We start from the raw sequence: 20,017 nt of genomic DNA, 5'->3' as shown, positions 1-20,017 counted from the left end.
TCGTGAACCACATTAAAAATAAAAGACATACTTACTGAACTCAGTAACCTTCCTATAGTCAAAAAATGGTTTTTGAAATGATTTTTCCCATATAATATTTTACTGAGAGAAGTAATATTCAATGATACACCTAATTTAAGCTTATAAGGTAAGTTTATACAATTCTGGAAACTTCAGTTGCAAAATAAATAAGGACCAAAAACTGTATTTTGTTCTTAGAAACAAAAAGTAGAATCAAAGTGAGAAATTGTGATGAGTTTTCTGTCTTCTGGATTCTTAACTAAACAGATAATGAAGGAAGAGAATCAGTTCAGATTTTTTTTCCCTAACCAGTGCCTTTTGCTGGTTTTTGGACTTTCTCTCAAGACCGTCTTTGGAGTTAATGTATTCTAGCAACTCTGTTGGCACTTGTACCACTTCACCTTCAGAGCCCATGCTTGTTCAAAATTGCATTGCTCATACATTCCTAGGAAACCTTTCAGTGAGAAACAGCACCCACTTTGGTAGAGGTCATACCTTTGTGCTGTACTCATTGGTACATTTGACTAGAAATTGGGCAACAGATTATTATGTAAATCAGATAAACAATTTGGTTTTTACAGTGTTTGAAGCCCAGCAAGTTTATGCTTTTTTGATAGTGAAATACCAAAATAGCCATTTGAAGCTGAGAATTTTCTTACCGGTATTATTTGTATTTTATTTTCTGAAAAGAAACAGCTTTCTACAGAGTCTTAAGATTACCCAAAATCAAGGACCAGGACACAAACTGGAGTTCTATTTTGTGCCAATAAGCCAAAAAAAAAAGTGAGATAGTTTACAAAGTCATTGAGCTAAACTTAAAGACTAATGAGAAAATTGATATTTGAAGAATCTTACCTAGAATTATAAAGTAATTGTCAGCCAAAACTTATAGCTTGGTGATATATTAATAAGATTGTAGGATGACATGTAAGCCTATTTAGAAAAATATAGAAATGTTAGTTTTAAACACTGACCTAATTCTAGATCTGCAGCTTAGCATAGTGATTGGTGATTGGGTATAGTTTGTACTCAATAAAAAAAATAATTTTAAAAATGATCAATTGAGCCTATAGGGAAGGCATGGTAGTGTAGTAGCAAGCGCAATCATGGACTTTTGGAGTCAGAAAGATCTATTTCTGAATCTTGGGTCAGCTGCTTTCTAGGCATGTGGCCTTGGCCAAATGTCAAGCATTGTTATTCTCAGTTTTCTCATCTAGGCAATGAAAGCATTATTATTTGCCTAAATGGGTTACTCAGCAGATTAAATAAAATAATCATTTCTGGCTCAAATTCTAAGTATTTAATAAATGGTATCTTCTATTAGTATTTTGTTGCCTTTAACAAAACATATGTGAATGTTGGATAAAACACTGAAATCTAACAGAATTTCCTCCCTATAGTAGTAATGTTGCCCATAAAAATAAATCCTCCTAGCTTAAATGATTGTCCATATTGACAGAAATTTCTCAGTGGGTCTTCAATCCTGGCAACAATAAACAAGCAAAATGGAGGGAAAATAAAATTGGGAATTCTGAGGCTATTTTTTTTTTAAATAAGGTCTTAGTTTTTGAGAACCTTAGAATTTAACGAAATTTTATTCCTAACTAAATTTAAATTCAGCCTGATAAGCATAAGTCCTTCTAGACTTACTTTGTAAGCATACTGTTACTCACAGTTCTTTTGGAAGAGTAGCAGGAAGTCCACATGACTTGTATAAGTGCTTTATCACAAACCAGACTAACTACGGATTTTTCCGAATGCTTGGGAGGAAAATGGTATTGTTTTCTGTCTCCTCTAAAAGTCTAAACTACTTTTCTTTAATAATATTTCTTTCTTGTGCCACTAATCTATCAATAGTACAATTAATATTGCATATAAATCTTCTTTTGTATCAAGTATGAGGTTTTATTCAGAGAGAGGTGTAGTGTAGTAGGTAAAAGTATGATCAATGGGGTCAGACCGCTTGAGATAGGATGCCAGTTTGAGGAGGTTATATGACTCCTCTGAGTCTTAGTAGTCTCATCTGTAAGTTGGAGCTATTAATACTACCTATGCAGTAAGGTGGTTGTGAGGGCTAAATGAGATGATGCACGTACAGAACCTAGAATGATGCTGTTATCCATTATTATTCTTGATGAGCTGATCTTTAATAACACTTTTTCTTCAAAGAGTAATCTATGTAAAGTTTATGTTTTAGAGTAAAGAAGAGATTACAAGTGTTAAGTGCTAAGTGTGGCTTATTTATTTTCCTTTTGTTGGTTGGTTTATGGTTTTGTTTTATTTTTTAATATAGTTCAATATGGATCGGGTTAATGTTGAAGAATTCTATGAAGTTTATAAAGGAGTAGTGACCGAATATCATGTAAGTATAAAAGTAAATGTAAAACATTTGTACTGTTAAATAAAAAGTATAGGATGCAGTGTTTTGGACTAAGCTCGTGTACTAGGTCCCAAATGGCCAGACTGAAAATCAATACAGAGTCATTCATACTAAAGTTCTGTGTCAACAACCTAGGTTGTTATCTGACCTTCTGAGAAATCAGGAGAGAGCAAGCCAAATTTCCCAAACAGGCTAATTTTATTTGATATAATAATGAAGTTTTCTCTGCCTTTCATCCATACAACAAAAAGTAACGTGAGGTAACCTGATGTTAACCAGTCAGTTATTTCCACATTACATTCTTCAAACTATATACCTTTCATATCTCCCAAAATTCATTGCAACCAGCCTGCAGCTTCCTAAACTCAATTCTCTTCTTTTTTCTTCCCCCTCTGTGGAGTCAGATACTAGGTTCAGATCTTAAATCTTCTGGTTATATGACCATCAACAATTTACCTTCTTTAAACCTTGATTAACTCATTTATAAAATGGGAATAATGCTGTTACCTACCTTATGAGATTGTTGTGAGAATTAAATGAAATAAATTATGTAAAACTGTCTCACATATTAAAAGTACTCAGTAAATATTACCTGCTATTATTGTTGTTTTTATTATTATTTAGTCTGACATGATTCTTTGGTAGTAGATTCCATGTTGATCATTTACACCTATATTTTCTGCTTCAACATGTGCAGTCATAAAAAGGTGATAATTCCTATCTCATGCTGTTACTATGATCCACACTTATTATATATATTGAGTATCTGCTATAAGCCAAATAATCAGTGATGAACAGAAAACATGCTGCCTGCATTTATGGAGCTTATGCTCTGGAGAAGATAGACATGAAATCAAATGATCCTACACATAGCTACCTAAGGACAGCAGTCAAAAGGCTGTAAAGGAAACAGAAAGGTTCTTTTTTTGTTTAAAAAATTTGTGACTTAATTAAAAACTAGGGTGACTTAAAAATTCTGAGTCAATTTTTGAAGGAACATATTATGCTTTTGATGAAGTTCTTTGTTTAACATGTTTTTTTCCTTTCCATTTTATACATTTTGACAGCCTTGTATGTCTATTTTCAGTGGTATCTGTAATCAACACTGAAAGAGAATGAGTGAGAGAGAGAGACAAAGAAAAAAGGAAGGAGGGAGAGAGAAAAGAAAGAAAGAAACAAAGGAAAGAAAGGAGGGAGAGGGAAAGGAAGGAAACAAGGAAGGGAGGGAGAAAAGCAGACAAAATTTACACTTCTGTTTTTGGAAAACTTGCTCATGCCTTCTGCTCCTTCTGAAAATTTGGCTTTGACATTTATGTGTAGGCAGTACTTCAATATCATGAGGCAGAAAATCAGACTCAATATAATTATCCATAAAAAATCAATTACATATGACCTTTGTGAAATAGCAAAATGGCTTTGGGAGATACACTCAGGAACTCTAATGAGTAGAGTTATGAGTACCGTATAAATTATGAAGTCCTTTTCCTCCTCTTTTAGCTTCTGTAGTTTATATTAGCCAAGATGACTGCTTTTGGATCAATATTCAAATATATTCTGTAATAAATTATTTTACTTTGATGTTGTGTATCATAAATCCTCCAAAGTCATGAAAATGGTTTACATGACCCTACATGGTCTGGCCTCATCTCCTACTACTTTCCCGTAGTCTCACTCAGCTCCTAGCCTCAAAGCTGATCTTCATATATCCCTACTGTACTTCTGCCTCAAAGTCTTTATATCCATTTTCACTTCTGCCTAAAGTATTCTTTCCTGTTCAAGCAGGTGAAAAAAAATATTTTTTGAGTGTTCTAGACATGGTGAGAGCATTTTTCTTGGATCATGTTTTTCATTATACTGCTTTATATAGAGAGCTAAGAATCTTAAAACAGTATATTTTTCCCCTATTATTCTGTGTGCTGTTGTTCTCATACATTTTACATCTGTATATGCTATAAACCCAACAATACACTGCATTTGCTTTGAACAATTATGTTTGAAAGCAACTAAAAATACAAAAATTAGCTAGATGTGGTGGTGGGCGCCTGTAGTCCCAGCTACTCAGGAGGCTGAGGCATGAGAATAGCATGAACCCTGGAGGCTGAGGTTGCAGTGAGCCAAGATCGTGCCACTGTGCTCCAGCTGGGCAGAAAGGAAAACACTGTCTCAAAAAATAAATAAATAAAAGAAAAGAAAACACAGAAAGGAAAAAAAAGAAAAAGAAACCAACTAAAAAATAAAAATGCATTTTATGTTTATACTCAACATGTTTACTGGTTGCTTTGTATAAATTGATATTTTTGTCTGGTATTTTTTTCCTTCTGCCTAAAGAACTTCCTTTAATATTTCTTATGATATAATGCTTCTGATGGTGAATTGTCTCAGGTCTTTTTTGTCTTAAAACATCTTCCTTTTTTCTTCATTTTTGAAAAATGTTTTCTCACCTGGGTATAGAATACAGATTTACATTTTTTGGTCATCGTTGTTGTCATCCTTATCTTTTTCCCACTGTTATATAATGTTCTTCCCCCCGCCCCCCTAACCCCCTGGCTGCTTATAAAGCTTTTTGTTTTTGTTTTTAGCTAATTTTATTATTATGCATCCTAGTGTACTTCTCTTTACATTTATTATCCTTGGGTTCTGTTGGATCTATAGGTTTATGGGTTTCAGCAAATTTGGAAAGTTTTTAGCACTTATTTTAAAAAATATATTTTATGTTTATCACCTTTTCTTCTGAGATTCTAATTACACATATAATAGACAGCTTGACATGGCTGCACAGCAGGGCTTTTTTCTTTTTCTTCATTTTTCGTTCTCTACATGCTTATTTTTGAATAGTTTCTATTGAATGTCTTCAAATTTATTGCTCTTCTGCATTGTCTTAGCCTGTTCACCCCATTCAGTGTATTTCTAAATTTAGATGTCTTAGATTATATCTCTAGATGTTCTATTTGGATCTTTTAAATATTTTTTATTTTCTCCTCATCAAGTTTATATTTCCTTGTATAATTTGAGAATGTGGAGCTTATAATAGCTGTTTTAATTTCCTTATTATGTCATTTATTTAATTGTTGGGTCTATTTATTGAGTTTTCTTCTGGTAATGGTTAGTATTTTCCTACATATTTGCCTGCCTGGTAATTTTTTTATTGGATACTGTATATTGTAAAATTTACATTGTTACATGGTAGATTTGTAGAGAGTGCTTAATTTTGGTCTGGCACCTAGTTAAATCACTTGGAATCAATTTGAAACTTTTTAGTCTTGTTTTTAATCTTTGTAGGATGGGTATAGAGCATCTTATAATCTAGGGCTAATTTAGGCCAACTACTATGGTGCAGTACCCTTCTGAGGACTCTCCTTGATGCTCCATGTATCATATAAAAAGGCCTTTCACTCTGGCTGGTAGAAACATAAACTCTTCTCAGCCTTGTGCTGTCTCTGAGTTGTCTGGTCTACTTTCTGGCAATTCTTTCCCCAGCCTCAAGTAGTTTCCTCTACACATGTGACAGATTAGTAGCCAAAGACTCGTGGGAACTCCTCTGCAGATCCTGTAGATTATTCTCTGCATACTCCCCTCATCTCTCCAGTATTCTTCCCTGAAAATAAGGCTACATTGTCCTCCCCAAAGTCCAATCTTTGTCTTTTCAACTCAGAGAACGTTGGGCTCTGTTATGTATCCTCTACCTGGTCTACTGGTCTGGAAACTGCCTCTAGACAGTAAGACAGAGCAATTCTACAGCTCACCTCATCTGTTTCCATGCTTCCAGGGGTGATAGACCTGTGCTGCCCATCACCCAATGTATGAAAACTATTGTTTTGTATATTTTGTCTAGTTTCTAGATGTTTAATATGGGAGAATAAATCTGGTCCTATTATTTCTTGTTCCTAGAATGCATTATGATTTTTGAAAGGTTTTTTAGGATAAAACCTTTGAAATTTATATGTATATATTTAGTAATGTGAATTCAACATTGTATTCAAGAAGGCCTTTGCAAGGAAGATTTACTAGAAGATCATTCCAAATAATGAAAATGTCGGATGATAAAGCATTACATTAAAATATGATAGGAATGGAGAAGAGAGAGCATATCTAAAAAATATTCTTCAAGGAAAAATGGACAGAATTTGGGAACTGCTTGATGTGTGGGATATAAGTGGGGAAGAAGTCACAGATGACTTTAAGGACGTTAGTGGAACAGTGACACAATTAAAAGAGGAGAGTTAAAAATTGTTAAATTCTTTTCATTCTTTTATATTACATATCATAGGACATGGTGACAGAAATGTATTCTGGCCCTTGTGTAGCAATGGAGATTCAACAGAATAATGCTACAAAGACATTTCGAGAATTTTGTGGACCTGCTGATCCTGTAAGTTATTGTTTAAAATATTAGCCTAGTTTGTGTTATGTATTCACTATTTTAACAGGTTTAAAATTTTTCGTTTGTTCCTTTAAGTAAATAATATAAAAGTGAATATAATATACAAAGTTTTAATTCAAAATGGCACTTCACAAAATTTATTTTTACATAACATTCCAAGAAAGATAATTTTTTTTGTTAACTTAGTGACAATATAGAATAGGCAGAAGCATTTACTATCGCATTTTCTTTTTTTCTTTCTTCTTGCTAAATTGTCCAGGTAAATATGTTTTGCAAGCTTCATAATAGAAATTATCTAGGGTATTATATATCCTTTGACATAGGGGGGCCATAAATAAAGCTCTTATAATACAGTGGCAACATACCAATACATAAATCAATATGGGCAATGAGACTTATGTGAAATGTGGTATTCACTAGTATACCTTTCAATTTGCTTTGAGTTTTCTTCGTAAAGCAAACTACTTTTTTTTGGACATTTAACAGTGCATGTATGTATGTGTGTATAGGTGTAGGGGGGTGACAAGTAGAAGTAACATTAGAATGCCATGATAAAGCTCTATGCAAATATTAGAAACTTGATAGGATTATGGGAAGTATTACTGATTTAAACACTAACCTTAATGTAAATGTACTGTTTCCTGTATTTTACTATTATTTATAAGCAGTTTATTGAAGATGAGCAGCCAATTCAATTTAATTTTATTCAGGGCATTATTTATTATTTTTAATTTTTTTTTTTAGACGGAGTCTCACTCTGTTGCCCAGTCTAGAGTGCAATGGTACAATCTCGGCTCACTGCAACCTCCACCTCCCGGGCTCTAGTGATTCTCCTGCCTCAGCCATCTGAGTAGCTGGGACTACAGGTGTGTGCCACCACACCTGGCTAATTTTTTGTATTTTTAGTAGAGACGGGGTTTTATCTTGTTGGCCAGGCTGTCTTGAACTCTTGACCTCAGGTGATCGGCCTGTCTCGGCCTCCCAAAGTGTTGAGATTACAGGCGTGAGCCGCCGTGCCCGGCCATTTATTGAACACCCTTAGATGTAAGACAATAAATCCACAGCATCTATTAAGAAATCATCTTGTGTCAAAGTGCTGCTAGATTAAGCCCAGTAGGGGAGAACAATACTCCTGTTGTCAGTGATCTAAAAGTATATACATAAAGATCTTTTAGAACACTTACTGTGCCACATACAAATAAGGATATTGTTATTTCAGTAAAATCCAAATGTTGGATTGTGTAGCAACAGAGCAGTTAATATAACCTGAAAGTAGTTAAGAAAACTTAAAGAAAGAGAGATACAAGCAGGGGTTTGAAAGATAAATTAGTGCACAAAGAGAATGAGAAAAGATCTAAAGCATGTACAAAAACACCAATGAAGGAATTTGCAAATTTACTGTGGTATACAGCAAGAATATTTTCTTGACTTCAGTGGGAAATACATAGCTGGAAGCACAAGGAAATACATTTTCTTAGATAGAGGAAATATGGTAGAGAATTCTGGTAGAGATGGGTGTGATTTTAGCCTTAGAAGCCAGGATAAAAATTGTAATTCTATTTAATTTGAATCCCATGTCATAGGAAATTGGAATTCCTTGTATGCAGCTTAATTTTGACTACACTGAATTGTTACTTTGATGCAACTAGATCAAACTAAATTGGGAGAGATTAAAGACAGAGGCTCTAGAAATAGAAAGAGACAGACCTGATGACATCAATAGAGAAAGTCGGCAGGACCTCCTTTATATCTTTTCAGGGAGAAAGAATAGATACTTAAATAATACATGTGGTTGTGGTAGAGTAATGATTACAAGGTGACTCTGTTGCAAAGGACATTGAGAGAAATTGGTAATGATGCTGTTTATTGAAAATTAATTATAATAAATCAGGAAGGGATTGCTTTTTGGCTAGATGAGTAAAGGTAACAGTTTTTGCCATTTTTGACATTTTAAATTTTTGATTTCTATTTGATGGGCAAGAGGGGTTTTTGTACTTTTTTTTAAGGTAAGTAAAACTGTGAGTGATCAGCTTGACCTAACAAACAGAAATAAATTAAAGAGATAAAAACTAAAACAAAAAAGGAAAGAAGATGATTCATTCTTTTGTTCTCTCATTTATTCAATAAATATTTATTGAGCCCATGTCAGTATTTGTGAATATGTAGAAGCCCAGGCTGGGCATGGTGGCACACACCTGTAATCCCAGCATTTTGGAAGGATAAGGTAGGAGGATTGCTTGAGGCCAGGAGTTGGAGACCTGCCTTGGCAATATAGTGAGACCCTATTGCTATAAAATTACACATATGTGTGTGTGTGTGTGTGTACACAAATAATTATATTTTTTATCTTTATTTTTGTTATATATGTCTTATGTAATAAAGTTGTATATAATATAAGCCTCAAAGATCTTAGCCTGTGAGTAAACAACTGTAAGTGGCTAATTTCCATGCAATATGGCAATTGCATTGTTAGATATTTGCAGGTACTCTAGGAACCCAGAATTATAGCACTTAGCTTAGCCTGGGATTGTGTGACACAATGGTTTGAATGTGTCCCCGAAAAGTTCATGTGTTGGAAATTTAATCCCCATGTGTATATGTTGATGGTATTTGGAAGTGGGGCCTTTAGGAGGTAATAGGATTAGATAAGGTCATCATGGTGAGGCCCCCATGGTGAGACTAGTGGCTTTATTAGAAGAGGAAGAGAGACCTGAGCTGACATGCACACTCTTGCCCTATCACCATGTGATATCATACATCATGTTATGACACAGTAAGACCTTCACCAAATGCTAGTGCCATGCTTTCAGACCTTCCAGCCTCCAGAACTTAGTTATGTCTTACAGAAATAACTTTTAAAAAATATTTTCAAATGCTCTCACCCAGCAGAAATACATTTATTTTCTCCAAAATTGCCTAATCTCAGATATTGTAGCAAAAGAAAATGGACTGATATGTGTCAAATGTCAGAGGAGACATGGCTTCTGAGCTGAATTGTAAGGAATTAGAACTTAGCTTAGTGATGAAGATGGCAAATGATATGGTTAAAGTTTTGAATGCCTAAAACAACACTTTGGGGCTACAGCAAGCTCCTCATTACTGCTGGAACTAATGTTCAGAACAAGGAATGATAAAGGATGGGGTCATTGGGGAGGATCTGGGGAGTGAGCAGGTTCACGATCATAGAAAGAAGAGTCCGGAAAAGAAAACAATGCTGATTCCCATTTTTTCTAGGTATTTATTCAAGGAACATTTACTGAGTGAATAGTATGTGCAAGGCTCATTCCTGGGTCCTATTGCTGGGGCATAAAAAAGATGACTAGAATACGTTATATTTCCTTAAGGACCTTGTAACGTTATGATGGCTCAATCTTGAAACTCTTTCAGGGCCCTGAATCTTGTCTCATTAAGTATGGATGGCATTACTCTACTGTGTTTTTTTGGTTCATTTTAGTTGTTTATGAGTTCCTCATAGCATTATAGAAAGTTGCACCACAGGGATTTTAAAATTTGGAACTGATTTAACGTGTAAAATGTTAACAGTGGTTATCTTTAGGAGGTGGAAATATGATAATGTTTCAGTTCTGTTTTTCTATATTTTGCAAAATTTCTTTAAAGTACTTATATTACTTTTATAATAAGAAAAATACTTTTTATCTTAAAACCTGAAAGTTAATGAACTTTTGAATGAGGAGGCATATATTTATAAGAACTGATTATCTTGTGTCTCTGACTCCTGAGTTATATTCTGTTCCTAAGTGGAGATCCAGGATGTCAGGCAGGACTGTATGCCTTTGATGGGTGTTTCAAATCAGAAGAAATACTATAGTAGTTACAGTCAAACTATGTTTTGAGGACAATAAAATGGCTCTTTCCCTTTGGTCTCAGAATTTCAAAATCCATTTGATTCCTTTTCTCTATTCTTTTCTTTCCCCTTTTTCTCTCCACCTCGCCAGCAAATGGATATTGAATGCTTATTGCATGCCGGTAACTGCTAGGTGCTACTAGGTTTATATTAATGATCAAACCAATACAGGTTTGTTTTTTGAAGAATGTATGATCTAGCTCTAGGAAGAGATAGAATTGATAATTAAATAGTAATCTCACCTTAAACTGCAGATGTGCCAGTCTATTCATGTATTATATTATCTTAAAATAATTTAGAAATTCATTTCTTCATTGCCTAGTCATTCCCATATCTAAAGAAAGACCCTTGGTGACAAGATGTGCAAATATAATTAGTGCTTGGAAGATGGCCATGTACCTACTGGCCATGCAATAAATATTTGATGAATTAATTAATAAACCGGCTATATTTTATATATATATATACCTAACATCTGGTACTAACTTATTATTTAAATATTTTTTCTATCGAAATGGGTCCTACTTCTTACAAATTATTTTCTAAGATATAGAGCTATTTTATAAATTGACTCAAAAGAAAGTTCAGCCTAACCGTGACCATTAAATCAGTTTGTAACTATATATGTTGCAGATTGACATCATTTCATCATTGATGTATGTGCTTTTGGCATATTCTTCCCCTTCCAGTTCTTGTAGCTGGAAGGAACACTCGTTATGTATTAACAAAATTTCTTTTGGTCTCTCTAGAAGTGGTGTCCAAAGAGGAGAGGGTGCACAAGACAATTCATTAGGGAGGGGGGAATATTAGACTTGCAATTTCTATTTACTATCTACAAAGTAATAATGAGATTAAGTTTTAATAAAATATAATGTGTGGACTGATAAGACTGCATTTCTATAATTTATTTAAAATATCTGCTTAAAGCCCTGCAGTGGCTCCCTATTACCTTCCATAGGAAGGCTTTCAAAGTCCTCCATGAAACAGCCATTCCTACTTCTAGCCTCATTTCTTGCTGCATTTTGTGCCTTTCCTCTGTCCTCTGCATTTGCACTTTACCCTCCACTAATGTCAAACTGGGCCGGGCAGGGTGGTTGGTTCCACCTGTAATCCCAGCACTTTGGAAGGCTGAGGTAGGTGGATCACTTGAGGTCAGGAGTTCAAGATCAGCCTGGCCAACATGGCGAAACCCCATCTCTGCTAAAAGTATAAAAATTAGCTGGGCATGGTGGCGGGTGCCTGTAATCCTAGCTACTCAGGAGGCAGAGGCAGGAGAATTGCTTGAACCCGGGAGGTGGAGGTTGCAGTGAGCTGAGATTGCACCACTGCACTCCAGCTTGGGCAACAAAGTGATACTCTGTCTAAAGAAAAAAAAATTATATATGTATATCAAACTGTTTATTCTTCCTTAATAAACCAGTGTCTTTCTTCATTCTTTCTTCTGTTTCCATATCCTTCTCTTATTGTCTTATTGACACAGAAACTTTCTCAGCTATTGAAACTTTGCCCAAGCACCTGAGAATTAAATATTGGTCCCACCACCCTCAGACAGAATGGCTATTTCCTCTTTTGTGGCCTCATTTTACCCTATATATACTATGTTTATATCACCTGTTAAATTTTACTGTACTTATTTATTTACAGTCTGTATACTTCCTGAAATTGTTCCCTAAGATCATATTTTATTCATCTTAGTATTTCTAGCATGTAGGAGAGTACCTAGAATGTGGAAAGCACTTGATAAATAGTTGATGGTGGAATAAATGAATGGAAGAATACGTCTAGAGTCATGTACTGGACAAATGAATAGATTTTTCGAAATAGAATATGGTCCTATTAAAAAAAAAAGCCCAGGATTTCCCCCAGACTTTTGAATTTGCCTTGTTTTCACCACTCCTATTGTAGTATGACATGATATGTAAAATATTACAGGTCTGTTAAATATATATGTATAAATGTGTGTATATATGTATATATTCATATATCTATATTCATATATACACATATATGAATATCCAAAATTTATTAAACAGAAAGTCTCAGAAGAAGAGAGCATCCACACCTGAAGACAGCTTAGTGTAAGATGAGGAAGGTTCAGACTTGGAAAGACAACCTAGTATGGAGTTTTAGAGCCCAGATGGGGTAAGCATGGTTTCTCTGTAGAAGGAATGGCCTGGCATAGGGTGCCCGATCTTATGCACAGAGAGGAGGGCCTGTGATCCTGGGGAGCAGCCTGGCATGGGGAGTCAGAACCTGAGTGAAGTGAAGAGAGCATTCACACTTGGAGGCAGCCCAATGCCAGATGGGCATTGATACAGAAGGGAGATCTGGCCTGGTGTGTCAGAGCCTGATTGGCATGACCAAGACATCCAGGTGAGAGGCATCACCTGGGTCAGGATATTGAAGCCTGTGTGAGATGAGAAGAGCATCTTCATGGGGAATAGGTGATGACAGATATGGGAGGTTGGTTATATGTGGTAGAATTGATCAAATAACTAGATAAATTAAAGACAATAGGAGCCAGATTTCTCTCAGAGGAGAGATATACAAATACAGAAAATGAGAAAACTGCAATGAACTTTGTGTTCGAATTGGAATTGGAGATATGATATGAAGGCATGGCTTTCAATATACACAGATTAAATGTAGAAATAAAAGATATAAATGTGTGTATGTGTACACACTCAGAAAAATACATATATATATATATATATATACATGCATGTATTCCCATACACATATTCCATAGCAAGGAACATACCTAGTTTCCAGATCTTGACTTCTAAATACCATTCTTCACTCTAGGAAATGAAGATCCTCAGAGAAGTGAAATGGCAAATTCCAGAACTGGGGGAAGGAAAATACAATATGATCTTGGAAAATCTTATTATGCCAGAGTAATGGTGACATGTCAATAGGACACAGAAGCCAGCTTGAAGGGTTTCCACTAGTTGAATTGAAACCAATTTGAGTATCAAAGTAAATAATGATAGCAACACATTATAATCTATTCATTGTTACTAAAATAGGAAACCAAGACTTTAGACAAATAGTAATTAATTAATCAAAATTTTGTTTAAAACGGGATATACATAGTTTCAAAATCCCTTCCCACAAAATATTTATTAATTAAAAAAAAACTCTTAACATTATAGTTAATAATGTTAACAGGCTGGCAGACAGTAAGAAATATTAAAAAAATTATAGTGATCAAAGTGAATATCATAGATTGGAAGAAAATCAAATCACGTACCACAAGATAGGATGAAATAGAAAGAATATAACATTATTTCTGTGATATTCCTGCCAAATATTTATAACTGAATTCAATTATACAGAAATATGACATGCCCGTGGCCTCTAATCTTTAGAAATATAAAGGTCACAAAGTTGAATAAAGACTGAGGAACTGTTCGGGACTGAAAAACACTGAAGAGACATGATATCTAAATGCAGCATGTGATTCCAAGTCAGGATACTTTGGCCATAAACAACATTATTGAGATAATTAGTGAAACCTCACCAGGGTCTAAGTATGAAGACTATATCGTGGTTATATAGGAGGCTGTAGTTATTGGTAAGAAATATAAACTAAAATATTTGGAGGTAATGGAGCATCAGGTTAGCAACTTATTTTTGAATGATCCATAGCAAAAACAAATTATCTGTAGTCTATTAGTAACTTTTCTATAAATTTACAATTCTTTCAAAATAAAACTTAAAATGTCAAGTTTTTACAACTCAAAAATAAGTAAATAAATAAAATGTCATTGTCTGTGAAGTCAAGGCCAGCTCCACTGAAAATCTGAAAGAAATAGATTATATTGTTTAGCGCCTTCCTCTCCTTGCCATAGTCCTGAGATCTCAGCCCTGGGTTCCTCTACTGTCTTAACAGAACAAAGTCTCTAAGCAGGTCTGGTCAATTTGGTCACACTGAGACACAAATTACTATTCAGAATCAATATATTACCATTCCCTTGGGGTTTTCCTTTTCCTTTACTTTTTAAACAGATTTCATTATTTTTATTTTAAAAGAAAATTTCAATTTTGGAATTTTAGTTTCCAGGAAGCTAAGAAAAGCTGACTTACAGGACTTCATAGTTGCCCTTCAATCATTCATGCATTCATAATTGTTTGAGTGCCTACTGTGTGCCAGGCAGTATTCTAGGCACCAAGGATACACCAGTGAACAAAACAAATGAGAAAGTGAGAGAGACAGAGAGATAAAATCTCCTCACAGGACACCAAGCTTACATTCTAGCTGGAGACAGATAATAAACAAATAAAAAATAGAACACATAGTATTTCATATGATGGAAAATGAAGAAAGGAAGCGACCTGAGTTAAGGAAGTGTAGATGGGATTTGATTATAAGTTGGAGTCATCAGAGAAGGGCTCAGTAAGAAAGTGATATTTAAGAAAATATTTAGCTAGGGACAGTGGCTCCTGCTTGTAATCCCAGCACTTTGGACGGTTGAGGTGGGAGGATTGTTTGAGGCCAGGAGTTCAAGACTAGCCTGGTCAGTATAGCAAGACCCTATCTCTGTTTAAAAAACAAACAATCAAACAACGACAACAACAACAAACCAGACTGGGTAACAAGGTAAAACCTCATCTCTACAAAAAATACAAAAGTTGCCAGGCATGGTGGCACATGCCTGTAATAGGTTAAGGCTGCAGTGAGCCATGTTTGCACCACTGCACTCCAGCCTGACTGACAGAGTGAGACCCTGTCTCAAAAAAATTTGGGTGTATGCACATGTGTGTTCAAGTTTATGTGTATATAAATATATGTAAATATATTTGTAAATATATGTAAACATATATACATATATTTATATACATATAAAGCTCTTGAAAAAGCCAGCCATGTCGATTTCTCGGTGAAGAGCATCCTAGGCAGAAGGAACAGCCAGTGCAAAGGCCTTGGGAGAGGAGCTTGCTTGAGGTAATCTAGGAACACCATGTAATGAGCAAGGTGGAAGATAAGGTCAGAGAGATGAGGGACAGGGCAGATCTCATGGGCCCTCATAATGACTTTAGCTTTTACTCTAACTGGGACCGTAAGTTATTGAAGAGTTTGGAGAGAAGAGTGACATAATTTGACTTTAAAAGAATCATTATTACTAGTGTATTGAGAATAGTCTAAAGACAAGAGTAGAAGTTATAATCCAGGTACAAGATGATGGTGAGTTGGACCAGGATGGTGGTAGTAGACATGGTGAGAAAGAGTCGGGTGTTATTTACCATGTGTTTACCTTTTTTTCTCTTTATCTCAAGTGGATGAGTAGATGAAGGTTAAATTGATGAAATAGAAAAAGGGAAATGGAAGAATCCTTAGTTCTACGGGGTAGAAATGGAATAAAACAGAATTCTGTCTACTCTGTTATGATTTTATCTCACTCTATTGATGAGAAAATGGAAGGTGAATTCATATTCCTGCCTGTCAATTTAGTACATAACAACACTTAGAGAAGGCATTTATACCTAACCGGAGATAACAGGCATATCCACAGATTAACATGTGCCAAGCATTTCTATTACTAGTTTATAGTAAAAGAAACATTTGTCTTAGGTAATCAACTTAATTTATTTTATAAGCATTTTGTTAACTTTAGCAAATGTAAAAATAAAAATACATTTTTCAGGAAAGTATTAAGTGGTTTAAATGCATTTTAACATAAGAAAATTGAAAGTAATCCAAGTACAGTGAGTATATATAAAAATATTATGTGTTAGTAATTTATTTTCCTTGAAGTGATTTGCATGCAATACTTGTAATACCTATTAAGTGATTCAGTGATTACAAAATAATCCTGGGGAAAATGATCATGTGTTTAATGAAGAGATATTTGTCTACCCGAGAAAAAGAAATAAAACCCTCATCTCAATGTCATATATTAGTTGGAGTGACCAACACCGTTCCCAATTTGGCCAGGACTGTCACAGGTTTCACACTGAAAGACCAGCATCCTGAGAAATCCCCCAATCCCAGGAAAAGTGGGATGGTTGATCACTCTAAATAATTTACCTTTTAATTGTATACCTCTTAAAATTGAACTGTAATAAAGTTTACTTATATTCACTTAGAATTTTAAATAGATGTTGTATTAAGTTATAAAAGCTTAGAAGTACAGTTAAACTACTTCCACCCACATTCACAAAAGGTCAATTAGATTTATTTTTTAATTAACTTTTCATTTGCTTTATAAGTTATCCTTTCATTGGAATTATTTACAAGTAGGGGTATTAAGTACTGGCCCATTTCTCAAAACAACATATGGGGTTGAAAGCTAAAGTATAGAGGTTGGGGAAAACATGCATAACTGAAATGTAAGTCCATATTCAAACTCATGATTTGTGAAAATCTTTCATGAAGGAGGCAAACCAAAATGATAAAAAAATGAGGAAAAGCTGTCTTGGAAGGTCTCCTTAGCCTTCCTTCCATCAAGTTTCTGTAGCTTCTTCATCATGTAAGGTATATTGGAACGCATTTCAGAATAGGAGATTTAGAGTAAATATTTATTTATTTCAACTGTCATTATCTATTCATAAATTCAGGCATTTATTAAAGCCCTGCAATGAACCTGATATCATGTTTATTTATTGGGGATTCAAAGATGAGTTGAGACCCTTAAGAAGCTCTCAGTATACTGGGAGAATCAGACAAATAAATTGCAATAATGTATTGTAGGCTGGATACAGTGACACATACCTATAAGTCCCAGCTACTTCAGATGCTGAGGTGTAAGGATCACTTGAGCTCAGGAGCTCGAGATTAGCCTGGGCAACACAGTGAGATCCTATCTCAAGTCATAATAATTGTAATAAGATATGATAAAGGCTATTTTAGTGAGAAGTACAGAATGCTCAGGAAATACAGCCATCCTGTGGTATCTTGGGGGCTTGATTCCAGTACCCCCTCAGACACCAAAATCTGAGCATAGTTAAGTCCCTTATATAAAATGGTATAGTATTTGCATGTAACCTATTCACATCCAGATTACTATTACTACCTAATACAATGCCTACACATCACTTAATTTGTGTGGATTCAATGTAGTACTTAGCACATGCCAAATTCAAGTTTTGCTTTTTACAACTTTGTAGAATTTTTTTATTTTTCCAAATATTTTTGATCCGTGGTTGGTTGGCTTCGCAGATGCAGAACTCATGGATACGGAGGACTGACTACTCTGAAAGAACCCAACCCAGTCTGTGTTGAGTGGGGTGGGGCTGAGGCCTAGGGAACAGGCTATTCAGAAAAGGTTTCCCTGAGGAAATGATGCCTGAAGCTATAATTTAAAGAAGGAGTTAAATTTGGCTTGGCAAAGAAGGAAAGTTCCAGAGAAATGAAGAGCTCCTACTTATGGGAAATTAAAACGTCTCCCATCTGCCTTCAAGTTTCCCTAAGGAAAGTCTGGATCTTTGGCAAGAAGTTTTAACCTTATAGGAGAAAAAGTTGTATTTAAGATCCAGGGCATTTATCTTAAGGATGGAGTTGCATTCAAAAAGTGGTGTCTCACGTCATCTGAAATCTTAGTCTCTTATTTTTGTTGTTTTTTCCTGCTTCCAGTGGAATTAATGATAAACACTGAGATTACTTCTAATGGGAGTGGGTATTCTCTGCAAAGGATTTTTCCTCTTTCCCAGGGCTACTGTATATGAAGACTTTTGGCAGGCTGCATTGATTGGCATTGGGGTATACTACTAAAAAAAAAAAAAAGAAAAAAATTCAAAATTGGAAAAGATTTTAAAATGCCTTAACAGGAAATACTATTATTTTTTCTTTGCTTTGCTTTGTTTGTTTGTTTTTCTGTTTTCTGAGACAGGGTTTTGCTCTATCACCCAGGCTGGAGTGCAGTGGCAGCCTGGATCTCCCCATCTCAAGCAATCCTCCCACCTCAGCATCCCGAGTAGCTGGGACTATAGGCATGTACTACATGCCTGGCTAATTTTTAAAATATTTTGTAGAGAGGGGGTACCACCATGTTGACCAGGCTGGTCTCAAACTCCTGAGTTCAAGTGATCCTCCTGCCTCAGTATCCGGAGTGCTGGGATTACAAGCATGAGTCACTGCACCTGGTCTAGTAGTTCTTTTCAAGCAGGAAATGTTTTGTATAGAGAAATGTAGGCAAAGTCATTTAGGGTACAGAGGGAAGTAGGTGAGGCTCCAGGGGAATACATTGTACTAAGATAAGAAACTAAAAGTGTAGCTAAACTGTTCTACATAAGAAATAAAAGGGAAAAGAGCAGTTAAGCCACCAGCAGAGGCTGGAGCCTAGGGAAAGAGAATTTAGCATCTGGGTGGGTGAAGGGATTTTCAGAACATAATTTCTAAAATTTAAGTCTGATATATTCGTGTTTCTGGGGCATAAATCCTCTATATCCCAAAACTTTAGGAAATTTAGTACATATTAAAGCTTTGGGTGGTGGCGGTGTGGGTAGAAAAGGAAAGTATAAACCTGTAACACATTTACCACTACTTCTGGTGCCTAGAGGAAGGAGTGGCATCATACTGAAAAGCATAGTGCAGTTTATAATGCTGCTTTAAGCTGTGGCAGGTGAGGAAGTAAACAGTGAAGTTGCAACCAGCAAAAAAAGGATACACCATGCAATTGATTAAAATGTACATAACAGTCTTGTTTTCCTAAATATATCAAAGGGGAGAAGGCAATGGGGTAAATACTTTTCCTTTCTTTGACTTTTTTCTTTTTTTCTTATTTTATTTATTTATTTATTTTTATTTTTTTATTTTATTATTATACTTTAGGTTTTAGGGTACATGTGCACAATGTGCAGGTTTGTTACATATGTATCCATGTGCCATGTTGGTTTGCCGCACCCATTAACTCGTCATTTAGCATTAGGTGTATCTCCTAATGCTGTCCCTCCCCACTCCCCCCAACCCACAACAGTCCCCGGAGTGTGATGTTCCCCTTCCTGTGTCCATGAGTTCTCATTGTTCAATTCCCACCTATGAGTGAGAACATGCGGTGTTTGGTATTTTGTCCTTGCGATAGTTTACTGAGAATGATGTTTTCCAGTTTCATCCATGTCCCTACAAAGGACATGAACTCATCATTTTTTATGGCTGCATAGTATTCCATGGTGTACATGTGTCACATTTTCTTAATCCAGTCTATTGTTGTTGGACATTTCGGTTGGTTCCAACTCTTTGCTATTGCGAATAGTGCCGCAATAAACATACGTGTGCATGTGTCTTTATAGCAGCATGATTTATAGTCCTTTGGGTATATACCCAGATATGGGATGGCTGGGTTAAGGTATTTCTAGTTCTAGATCGCTGAGGAATCGCCACACTGACTTCCACAATGGTTGAACTAGTTTACAGTCCCACCAACAGTGT

The 20,017-nt window shown here is 35.3% G+C and overlaps 1 protein-coding gene across 4 annotated transcripts in view; it reads left to right on the top strand.

Annotated features, from left to right (window-relative positions):
* Positions 1-20,017, top strand: part of NME7 (NME/NM23 family member 7) — a 238,133-nt gene that overhangs the window by 125,075 nt on the left and 93,041 nt on the right. For all 4 annotated transcript variants that reach the window (XM_063627241.1, XM_063627242.1, XM_063627239.1 and 1 more), the window contains exons 9-10: positions 2,315-2,383; positions 6,669-6,770. In XM_063627241.1, the coding sequence (XP_063483311.1) occupies positions 2,315-2,383; positions 6,669-6,770 (171 nt within the window). The remainder of the gene's footprint in view (positions 1-2,314; positions 2,384-6,668; positions 6,771-20,017) is intronic.

Source organism: Symphalangus syndactylus, chromosome 12, assembly GCF_028878055.3.
Source record: "Symphalangus syndactylus isolate Jambi chromosome 12, NHGRI_mSymSyn1-v2.1_pri, whole genome shotgun sequence".
NCBI classification, from domain to species: Eukaryota; Metazoa; Chordata; class Mammalia; order Primates; family Hylobatidae; genus Symphalangus; species Symphalangus syndactylus.
The sequence above is the reverse complement of the archived record's forward strand: the minus strand, read 5'-3'. Positions and strand labels throughout refer to the sequence as shown.